The sequence below is a fragment of the Netta rufina genome (assembly GCF_964035555.1).
Source record: "Netta rufina genome assembly, chromosome: 3".
In the NCBI taxonomy this organism is placed as follows: domain Eukaryota; kingdom Metazoa; phylum Chordata; class Aves; order Anseriformes; family Anatidae; genus Netta; species Netta rufina.
The window spans coordinates 35,989,544-36,001,771 of NC_140125.1; the positions used below are offsets into that span (position 1 = coordinate 35,989,544).

Below are 12,228 nucleotides of genomic sequence, written 5' to 3' on the forward strand. Positions count from 1 at the left end.
AAAATATAGAAAATACATTTCCAAGTTGTATAGCAAGCATTTAAAACCATTAAAAAAAAAAAATCGGTAGTAAACATCATTCCTTGACTGCCAAGTGAAAAAAAAACAAACATCACTGTTGTCAGAATGCAGCTGCAAGAGGAAGAGAGTATGACTCAAAATAATAATTAAAAAAAAGAAGAGAGTAAGAAGAAAAAATTGATACAAGGCCAGAGGTAGAAGAATCATAGTTTTCAAAACAGGATGCCTGTAATTTATCAACTATTTATATTAAAAAGCAAGACAGACAAGTGTTGGGATTTTTTTTTTGACAGCTTATGAAAGTTGTGTATACCATACACCATCAGAAATACATAATATAGCAGCAAAATCCAGCAACTTATTCTGCTGTCTACATTATCGAATGACAGCCATGCAATGTTACATTGATGAACTAACCTGCAGACACGGGCAGGAAAATACAGGCTCTGCCAGGACCGACAGAGGTATTTAGAGTGATCGATAACTCGAATCCAGTCTAACTCGTCCATGGACACTTCAATGTAGTAGGAGTAAGACCTTTGGATTGTCAGGAGAAAAAAAAAATGGTTAGAATACAAGCAGTCACATATTAGGTATTAACTTCTACAATTTCTTCTCAATTTTTAATTGTGCTGAAAAGAAGGCTACCCACAGTCCTATGTCTAAAGTCTCTAAGAAAAATTCCTATTCCAAACTAGCTTTGAAAATAAATTCACATGCAGTTATATTTAGAGCTGTTTTCAGAATGACTTAAAACATCCCAACATCCACAATCTGCTGTAATCAAATAAGACCCTCACCTCTCAAAAAATGCAATCAAAACTTTCAAATTCAGTCATGTTTAGCCATAAAATACTAATTTGTATTCTTTCTTCACAGAATAAATCTAAAACACCAGTGATGAAGGTATTTCTATTGCCATATGAATGAAGAAAATCCAAAAAGATTTAGCAAATTGAAATGTTTTACTTGTGTAGTGGGTTTACGTGGCAAGGTTTTGGTAGCAGGGAGCCATAGGGGTGGTTTCTGTGAGAAAGATCTAGAAGCTGCCCCATGTTTGGGAAGGGCCCCATTGTTTTCCAGATCCGAGCCAATAAGCGATGTTGTTTTGCGCCTCTGTGAGAGCATATTTAAGACAGGGAAAAAACGCTGCGCCACACAGCAGCCGGGAGAGTCAAGGGAGTGAGAGAACAGCCTTGCACCAAGGTCAGTGTAGAAGGAGGGGGAGAGGTGCTCCAGGTGCCGGAGCAGAAGTCCCCTGCGGCCTGTGGTGAGGACCATGGTGAAGCAGGATGTCCCCCTGCAGCCCATGGAGTACCACGGTGGAGCAGGGTTCCATGCTGCAGCCCGTGGAGGAGACCACGGTGGAGCAGGTGGCCCTGCACCGACAGAGGCTGCCGCCTGTGGAAGACCCCTGCCGGAGCAGATTCCGGGCCGGACCTGTAGCCCGTGGAGAGGAGCCCACGCAGGAGCAGGTGATCTGGCAGGAGCTGCTGCCCATAGGGGAGCCAGGGTGGAGCAGTTTTCTCCTGAGGGATGGACCCCGTGGTACGGACCCGTATCTGGAGCAGTTCTGGAAGAGCTGCTGCCTGTGGGAAGCCCATGCCGGATCAGTTCATCAAGGACTGCATCCCGTGGGTGGGACCCCACAGCACAGGGGACGAGAGTGACCGAGAAGGAGCGTCAGAGAAGAAGTGCTGTAGACTGACCATAACCCCCATTCCCCGTTCCCCTGCGCCACTCGGGGGGAGGAGGTGGAAAAGGGTGGATGGGGGGGGAAGGTGCTTTTGTTTTTTTTTTTCCTTTGTTTTCTCACTTCTCTCGCTTGTTAGTTGTAGGCAATAAATCTTACTATCTCCTTATGCCGAGTCTGTTTTGCCCGTTACAATAATTATTGCGTGATTTTCTTGTCCTTATCTCAATCCTTGAGCCCTTTTCACATACTTTCTCCCCATTCCTCTTTGAGGAGGGGGAGTGAGAGAGTGGCTGTGGTGGAGCTCGGCTGCCCACTCGAGCGGAACCACGACAACTTGAAGAGGACTATTTTACTTTGTGACATAATCTTTTTCTCACTCAAGCTCTTCTTGACCACTTTTGACCATCCCAGCTGTTTATGATACATTGTTAAGCCAGTGATGCATCATTTATACACCCCAAAATTACCTCATCAAAAATAAAAACAAAAAATATCTACAACACAATGTGTGTTCCTCTTGTTTATATTTACTTTCAATTACTAATCTTACCCTCCCCCCCCCCCCCACGGGGGCTTAGAGTGGCGGTCGCCTCACGTATTATGTTTTAAACTCTCCTCTAGATAACATTTAGTTTCAATTTATGCACCTAGAAAGGTCTTTAAGATGTCAACTGATAATCAGCTTTCACATCCATAGTAATCAGATGCGTAATACTCACAACCCATATAAACACACTGTGTTTCAGCAACACGATTATTACCAGCCTGTGTATACTTGACCAAACTACGTTTCAGCATTTCAGAGTTTGAGCAGTGGGATCCAAAAGACTTTTCTACGTACTGTGTGATGAGAATTTAGAGTTCTCACACCACTATCACCAGAATAACGTACATTTGTAACCAATATACAAAATTTCTTTTTCTTTTTTTTTTTTTTTTGGGGGAGGGGGGGGGGTCAAGGTTCTAAGCAAACAAAAATTATCTAAAAAATGCCTTACCTTTTCTTAAAGATGGCTATTTTTTTGCAGATAATTTGTACAGCTAGTCTCCTTTGCACTTTTATATCTAAGATTCATCCGTTAATAACACCTCTAAATTATAGATGCAAAACATGCAAGTATGTATTTATTTTTATTACGAATGTACACTATATAAAGATATCCAATAGGCTAAAGCTTTACAGAGACAGTTGAAGTTAATGAGTAGTTTAAAAAGATGTTCAACAAGAAGCCACAGTAAACTTGTACAGTTGCTAAAACATCTCCTTAAGAAGGATATTTATGTATCCCATGAGAAAGATGTAGATGAGAGGCTGGCAATTCTCAAAAAAAAAAAAAAAAAAAAAAAAAAAGGTTGGAAGGGATCTCTAGAATTTTTCCCAACCCTACAGCCAAAGCAATGCCAAACAGCGTGGGTTACTTACAGTCTTGGCTGGTTAATTTCTGCATACATGTAAGGACTGACATCCAGAACTTCTCTGTGCAAACCCTTCCCAAGTTTAACTACCCTCATTATGATTTTTTTTCCTAATGTTTAATAGGAATTTCCCTCACTGCTGCTCGTGTCCACTGCCTTTTCTCAGCACACAGTTGTGAGAAGAGCCTAGCCCTATATTCCTGTATTAAAAAGGTGAAGACAGCAATAACATCCCTCCTCTTCTTCTCAAAATGGAAGAAGTTCTCTCAGGATCTCCTTGTACATCACATGCTCAAACCCTTATCATCTTGGTGCCCTTCTGCTGGACTCACTCCAGTATATTAACAATATACTGGACACAGCCCACAATTGGACACAGTACTATACATGCTTCCTTTTGCATTTATCTTAAGACAGTTGAGCTACTGGAAGAAAACAACAACAAACACACAAAAAAGACAATTCAGGTATCCTACCTAATAAGAAGCAAGAGAAAGCCCAATAGGAGATTTACCACAGGGAAAAAAAAAAAAAAAAAAAAAACGAACAACCACACAGGATAACACAAACTAGATATGAAATCAGTAAACCACTGTAGCCTCAGTATTTTATGAAGACAAAAAGAGGTTCATCTTGTCCAACTCTGCCACCAACAATGGTTTGCTCTACAAAGTTCAGAGGTGTCACGTGACACTAAGCAGCAGGGGAAAAAAAAAAAGCCACCCTCTATAAGTTTTCCAAAGGCTTTTTCCACCCTGAGTTTTATCAGCTGCTAGCTGATATATGCCTTGCAGATGAGGGGCATCTTACCGGTTACAAGCTTTCTGAAAATTGCAAGAGAACTACTCATTATTAATAGCTCTAATATTTTTTAAAATTTTATTAAATACTTGGTTTTCTTAGTTGATCTTCTGTGACAAATAGTTTAATATTGTGTGAAGTTGTACCTTGGGCCTTTGAAAGTTCAATTTTCAGTCTTTCCAAAAGGAAAAGAGAAGTGCAAGTTTCAGCTGAACTGAATCAGAACTTCAAATAAATAAATCGCTGTAAGTTAATGCAGCTTGTTTTGAATGATTAATAACTGTAATTCATATTTTAAATAAATTTTAATTTACAAAAAAAGTAAAAATAAAAATCTGTAGAATGCCTCCTGTTCTAAAATAACACAGCTTAGTTAAGAAAACAAAATATAACTGTTTTGCAATTCTAAACTGTTAATTTGAAATTACAAAAAAATCAACCTCTTATCAGAAAGGTGGTAAAGTATAGGTGGTAAAGAATAAATAGTTTCAGCTTTTGTTTTCATTTAAATAGAAAACTGCTTATAAATACCTGCATGAGATGTCTTCTAAATTGCAAAATTTTTGTGATGGCATGTTATAAAATGAATATATTACTTTTGTGAGATAAAAAGAGCCTTGAAATATTCTTTTTGCTACTTAAATAGTCATTCATTTGTTGAAGTACACATAATTTGATCTTTCATGCATCCCATAATAACCTAAAGAAGCTGAGCATAAATTGGCTAAGGCATCCATGATAATTCATACTTCACCAGTTCCACTACAAAGTGGCTTTTACTAATTACTGCAGTTAGCAGGCAAATTCTATTCTAAATAATTTTTTATTCTCTGATTTATTGTTGAAAATATGGTATTTCTTAACAATTTTGATATTGAAAAACTTTAAACAAACATTCTTTTAGTGTCTAGGACATAATATCTGAAAATATTCTGCAAAAGAATTAGAGTTAAGTGGCATGAATTAGAGCTAGTGGATATTAAATGGCAAATAGAAAAGCAAATTAAAGGTGTTAATTAAAGTATTATTAATTAAAACTATTTAAACAATGTAAGCTTTCAATAGTGATATAAAATATTTAATGAGAACACTGAGAACACACTGAAGTATTACGAGACACTTTAGTCTTGCAAAATAAAGTCTGTAGTGTAACTAAAACTCTATTTAAAAACCAGCCTTTTCAAATAAAACCTGTCACTGCCATCTCCAACACTGTATCATGCTGTTTCTATAAAACATTTATGAATAATTTGCATTTATATGTTATCAAAAAAAAAAAAAAAGCATCACCTTCCTTTTTTATGTTAGCTTGGCACCTACCGACTATCTCTGTCCCACAGCAGTATTCGTATGTGGTTGATTATTGATGGCTGGCCTAGTTTAATTTCAATACCAGAACGGCAGTCATCATCGATTGGGTGTCGAGAAAAGCCATGATCCAAGTCATAGTTCTGAGTGTCCCCATCTAATAAAGCAGACTTCAGCTCCCCTTTTACAACCTGGGCTCCATACTTCATTGTTGCGATATTTTCTCCTGGTACTAAGAAGAAACAGAAATAACTGCTTAGTACTTATACTCTCATCATGCAAATCAGATCTTCTGAACATCAACTGTATTAGGTCGGAATGAAGATTTATTGCCCGTATCGTTTCTCCAATGCTGGCTACAAACACATGCTCAAGGAAAGAAGAAAAAACCAGAGCCAGTGCAAAGTAAAACCTCCCCTGTAAATCCATTGCTTCCAGCACTCCACAGCTCAGTTTCCAGCCAAGAATAGTATACTTCACAAATTATTTTCACTGCCTTAATAAAAGCTGTTTTATTTTACAATCCTATAACGTAGAATTATGACCACAACGTAATTATACATTTTGAAAACACATTTTAGATTTTTTTGTTCTTCCATTTAATTTGATGCCACCTAGTCCTTGCATGGTAAAAGTAGTGATCATTTACTACTACATAGTCCCTATATGTTTAGTGCCTTTCATGATTTTACAGAATTCTTGCACGCCTTCCTTAGTCAACTGTCACTTTCCTTCTGGTTTGAAATTTTTGGTCTATTTAGTTTCTCTCATAGTAAGCCTTTCACTACACCTCTCATCACATTTGATCCCTTTTTTGATCCCCTTCTCTCTCTCTCTCTCTCTCTCTCTCTCTTTTTTTTTGGGGGGGGGGGGAAGGGGAGAGGAAGAAGGGAAGACAGTAGGGGGGAAAAGGAAACTAAAACCACATTAAAGACATGGAGGAATTATGAATGTGCAGAGAGGTATAGCTGATGGAATATGCAGAGTGGTATATAGAGTATATCTCAAGCTATTTTGATATCTATACAAGCTCCCAGTACTCTGCAAAGCTAAATGAACCTGACCAAAAGACTAGTGAAGTTTATGTGAAATTTCCTACTGGCTTCTTAGGCTTTGAACTAACACATTAAAGCAAGCCTTTTATGCCTGCATTTCAGAGTAATAAACATGTTTATCCTAGAAACAAATCTCCCATCAAGACAACTGGGGATAACAATCCCTAACTCTACTACAAAACACCACACTGATGAAAAACCCTGTTAAAAAGACATTGTTAACACTTTTGTTTCAGGACAGAACCTGGAAGCCAGGATCTCAGTGTTAAAAAATTAAATAAATGAAACTCTGCCCTGAACTTGAAGCACGTTGGGAAGAGAAGTATGAATTCTAACAGAACATTATTTCTGTTATCTAAAGAACAGGATTTGAGGTGATAAAACTTTAACTGTATTTTATTACTACTACATAAAAACATCAAATGCACTAATATACAACTATGAAATTGCAAGTAACCATCAATGTTTCCGCAAACAGAGAACGTCCCAAGAGTTTGAACTAGTATTAAAACAACATAGAAATTCAATTCTTTATAAAGCTGTGATTTTGACAAAGCTAGAAATTCTGAGATTAGGAACACATTATTGAGATGTAAGGGAGCAGAAAAAGAAGTCAGAAGACACCATTTAACTTTATAAAATTTATCTAATAGACTGTCAACAGGACGTCCCATATCATAGGATTTTTACAGTATCCTAATATTAACTCAGATTTTTAAATATTAATATCTAACTTCTAAGGGAAGATGCGGTGCTAAAAAATCAGTTCTCTTTTTCAGGGCTCATCCTGAATGACTGACAGACTACAGTGCAGGCTGTCAAAGAATATTTAATGCTATTCTTTGTTGTGGGACAAATACTTTCTATACATCCCATGTTGTATGCAAAGTAACAGTACTTTTAAAAAGCTCAGCATCACATATTCCTGTTGAATTAATAGACAGCATGGATAAGAAGTCAAACAAAAGGCTTCTCATGCTTTTTATACTTCCCTTACACAATTTGGAAGACCTTTTTAGATTATTTGGGCAAATACATAAAAAATAACAGAAAAATCAAAAACACTGGAGAAAAGATGTATGAAAATTTTAATGACCTAGAAAACAAGTCAGCATCAACATAAAATCATTGAAATTCCATACAGCCCACAGCCAAAGCATTCTTGTTTATTGTTTTTGCAAAGGATTTTCTATTAAAATACTATTTCCTCAAGGAAAACACATTTTTATAACAATGTACATGTTTGAGCAATACCCAAAGCAAAAAAAAAAAAAAAGAAAATATGCTGACTAATGTTATTTCCTATTTGAGGAACAACAAAGTCAAGAATGTTACATAACAAGACATTTCATTACGCAAGCCTTTTAAAAACATACAGCAATAGGCAAAAACTCAAAGAACACATTAACCACATCATCCAGACAACTATAGTCCATCAATTACTAAATAAGAGAGAAGAAGAAAAAAAAAAGATGCTTACTTAACATGCCCCTGTAGTTGAGGTCCATGTCCCGACTCTCAGAACGAATCTTAATGGCATCTAGGATGGCATCTGGTGACAACAGTCCAGAAGGTCTTACAACATTTAGCAGTTCTGTTAGACTCATTAGTGGCAAACGCACGGCTTGCATAATTTCAGCATGGTTTTCCTTGGGGTTATGTTTACACCAATTCATCAAGGCTTGGAAAATATCCTTCTCAGGAGCTGCAAAAGAGTCCCTCAATACAATACTTAGAAGAGCAGCCTGGAAAAGAAATCAAACAAAAAACAGCTGTATTTTAAGATACTTTATTTATTTATTTTTAAAATTTAATGGATCATTTATCTTGTACTTATTAAAAAGGCGTGACTACTTGAAACAGTAAGCCCACAGTAGAACCAAAAGTCCCTAAAAATTCCTGAATTTGAATCTTGTTTCTCAGATTCAAAATACACAAACACACAGACACAAAAACATTTTATTAGTCTATAGTAACTGCACTAACAGAACTCCTCAACTAGACTTAATCTTCAGTTTCAGTACTGCATTTATGGCTTGTTTTAGTTTCTTATGTATATATTAAGAAATAATACTAATCCACTATGAGAAATAAGACAAAGGAAAAACTATTCAAATCAATTTTATTCCAACTTAAATTAAGGTATATAATTTAATATAAGATAATTAGGAATACAAGAACTCATTCGGGGGTTTAGTAGTATGGTTCAAAGCATTCCTTTAAGCTTAGGCTGACTAAGGTAACAGATGCAAAAAATCAGCTGTGGCTTGGAGTCACCTTTTTAAACTATTTTAACTACCTGAGCTTTTTTTTTTTCCCTGCCCCTCTCTCCTGGGACCAACTTGGTATCATCAAGTAAAAACCTGACTGACTCTTATTCATACAAATAACCAACAAATAGTATAATGAGAACAAAAAGAACTGAATGGTTTTTGATTTTCATTTAGCAAGCACAATAATAAGGAGTCTGCCTCAGAAAAGGACAAGTCTCTTACATGCCAGGATTGGCTGTGATAAAGATTTTAGAAAGTACATGTTTCCTAATAAATGACATCTGCTTTTTTTTTTTTTTTTTTTTAATTGAAAATATACTCTCAGAGCTCAGATTTAATAAACTGCATGTGACAGAATACAGCAGGGGAAACGTATCTTTTCCCTACACAGCTAGTAAGTTAGTCAGCAGAGCAGAATGTCTTGTACTTGTTCAGGGAACAGACCCATCACAGCTTTTCCACTAATACTTATAACACTTTCTTCTTTTTAAAAATAAAATTAAACTATCATTCATTCAAGATGCTCTGCTGCTTCACCACTTGAAAACACTTTACCACTATTATATCCATCTGAAAGGCTATTCCAGAGCAAGTGGAAAAATTCAGTAGCATAGGATCACCTGACTCCAGCAAATATTTATGCATCTAACAAGAATAAATACAACATATAAAAAACAACAGCAAAACCCACACCCTACAACACCATCATATTACATGATATCAGAACTTGACAATGATAAATCATACCAACCCCCACGAAACTCTAGCTTACACTGTAGGAAATCACCCATCACAGAGACTGCCTGTATCAAGAAATTAACAGAATGGAATACCTTCTGCTATCTTATCTTTACTTAATAACCACAAGATTATTCAGAAACCAAGTGATATTACTTCAAGGACTGATTAAAACCAAGAAGATAAGATTAAGTTACCTGTTCCCACTTAGTAAAATATTCTCATATTTAGCTATACTGACTTGTCAGAATTAAATACCTAAAAAGTTCAGAAAAGGTCATCAGGATTTTCACCTCACCTTGCCTTGAATACTTCCAACTGCTTCAATTTCACTAGTATAACGTGTCACCTGTTATCAAACCTATAAGCTTGTATTTTATACCCCCATTAGTATTTTATCATGAAGTGTATACAGATTAAAATTAACATTCCTGGGAAAAAAAATACGAACAAAAGATATACCTTAGAAAGTGACAGGAAGCCTTCACTGGAGAGCACCTCCTGGGCATTTCTATCCATGAACATACAGCACATAAAAGTTAATTTTGGAAGAGAATAAAGACTGGCAACATCAAACGTCATACAGACATTCTGAATATTAAGTATGGTGCAAAGATACTCAGATGTGGAATCTTCCAGTTCTGGAAATCCATATTTATGTGCCAGGCTTAAGAAGTCTAGGAGAACTTCCTCTTTCTCATCTCGTAGTGTAGCACGACCAGTGTAAATATACTTCAATAGCATGGTAAATGCTTCTGCAGTGGTGTCCTGAAGAGGAATTTCTGCTTCAGGCTGAGATTCTCTCATTCCACCATACAATAATGCTCTATAAGAAAGATAAAATTTGAGAAACTTATATCCTGGTAATATCTGCGTGACTAACAAAGAAAAAAAAAAAGCAGATAAAAATAGAAAGAGAAAGAAAATGACAAGTTACAACAGAGGGGATGGAATGGAGATGCACATTAAGAAACTACAAAAGAAAAAGCCTTATGCTTGGCATTTAAAGTGCAGTTCTACTCTGAAAGCAGCTGCACAGGAACAGAATAATAGTCTAATGCATCATGCTTTTATCCTAGAGAACACTTGCTCCATCTCTGTTTTGAGCAATAGTTCACAAAGCAGAAATTCAGATACCATTTAGCTAGAATTATTTTGTTGCAGATTTGTTTTTTTAATATAGTGCTATCAGTGTTAAAGAAAAAAAATGCAGAAAAAACAAGTGAAACAATGAGTTCATCACCATAAAAACATTGACAGATTACAGTAAGGAATAAAGGATCAAAAATCCTAAGATTTGCTAAAACCAACACATGGCAACCCTGATGATGTCCTGAATCTTGAGAAAAATAAAAAAATAATAATAAAAAAAAAAAAGTGGGTATGCTGAATTGTTTTAAGTGTGATACACAGTTTGAAAACAATTTGTATTCAGTCTTGGTTTAGTTATTAACTTATCCCTCTGACAAAACTAACAGGAAAAAGATCACCAGGAAATGAATCTAATTCCATTTAGATTGAAAAATGCCCAGCTCTTTAAAAAAGCTGGTTTAGTACTATTCCTAGTTTACAAATAAATATTCTAACCTGAATCAACCAGACCTTTTTAAATACTTAATTTAAATGTGTCAAAAGTAAACTTTCTAATTAATGTATTTCACAGAAGCATGCTATCCATGCTCTGAGAAATCAAAACAATTTTACTGTAGAATTTTCTGTTCCAGAAGTTACCTTTCTCTTGAATTTGTGAAAATAACTTCAAAGTCCAATTTAATGAAGGTCAAAAGAATAACATCATGACATGGTATTTATCTTTTTATATCTGGACACAATGATTTGAAGTGCTTGGAAACATTCACAGAGAAAAGGTCACACTCAATGGACAGATGATTACATGCTGAAAAGTTCATAGAGAAACAATGTTTATCTTATCTGCATGAAAATTTCCTGCGAGCCTGCCAAAAAGCTGTACTTCACCTGAAATAATGGCACCTAGCAGCCAGGATCACTCTGTGTGCTGGAAAACGTTTCTTTTCCACTATAAAGGTAACGTCGCTATATTCTTCCCCATTCATCAGAGCACCGATATGCTCTGACAGAATGTGAACATGGTCAATCTCACCCACAGCTGTGTAAGGACGAAGTGGATGGCTGTTACTCATCTTTGAGGGATGGGGATATTGGTAGCCTGAAGAGAAAAAGAAAACAACTAGGAGTATAAAGAGCACAAATATTTAGAAATGGCAAAGACCAAGCTGCAATTATGAAAAAGTGTAAGTTCCCATTTATTACAATGAAAATGAAACAAAGAGGTTTTCAATTGAAGTTCATTTATGACAGGACTTAGTGCAGCTTGAATCAACAATTCTGTTCATAAAAAAAAAAATTAAAAAAAATCAGAGAATTCCATCATTCCATCACCTTGCTCTTTTGTCAAGCCATTTACTTAAAAAAAAAAAACTTCCAAAAATGAATTAAAAATTAATTTAATTAAAAATTAAACAATTTAATTGCAATTACCATTAGAAACCAATTTTTGTCTGAATTAAAATGCACATAATTAAAGAGAAATAAATTATTTGACCAATTAATGTTAGTCTTAACTCTGAAGTCTCTACTAAAATCAGTGAGTTTATAATAAGTAAAATTTATAAACCAGCAGTGTTTATAACCCATTCTTGCAGAACTGGGAGAAAATGAAGAATTGGGGATAACTTGTAACTATTAATGGATGAAGTCTGTCAAAAAGCAAAGCTTTACAATGTACATTTTTCTTATTCTTTCTACTCAGTTTTCTTGATGCCTTCTTGATCTCTTAAAGAAAATTAAACCAATTAAACCTCAAATACCTCTCAGTTATAAATGCAGGAAACTTTACTAATTTATAAAACAATACAATTCTATGGAATTATTTTGCTGC

General features: G+C 35.6%; 1 protein-coding gene across 1 annotated transcript in view; it reads right to left on the reverse strand.

Annotated features, from left to right (window-relative positions):
• BTBD9 (BTB domain containing 9) overlaps positions 1–12,228 on the reverse strand; it is a 118,841-nt gene that overhangs the window by 99,596 nt on the left and 7,017 nt on the right. The window contains exons 3-7 of the mRNA XM_084284746.1: positions 11,286–11,496; positions 9,771–10,134; positions 7,778–8,042; positions 5,255–5,474; positions 439–558 (exon numbers count right to left, since the gene is read on the reverse strand). Of these exons, the coding sequence (XP_084140872.1) occupies positions 439–558; positions 5,255–5,474; positions 7,778–8,042; positions 9,771–10,134; positions 11,286–11,496 (1,180 nt within the window). The remainder of the gene's footprint in view (positions 1–438; positions 559–5,254; positions 5,475–7,777; positions 8,043–9,770; positions 10,135–11,285; positions 11,497–12,228) is intronic.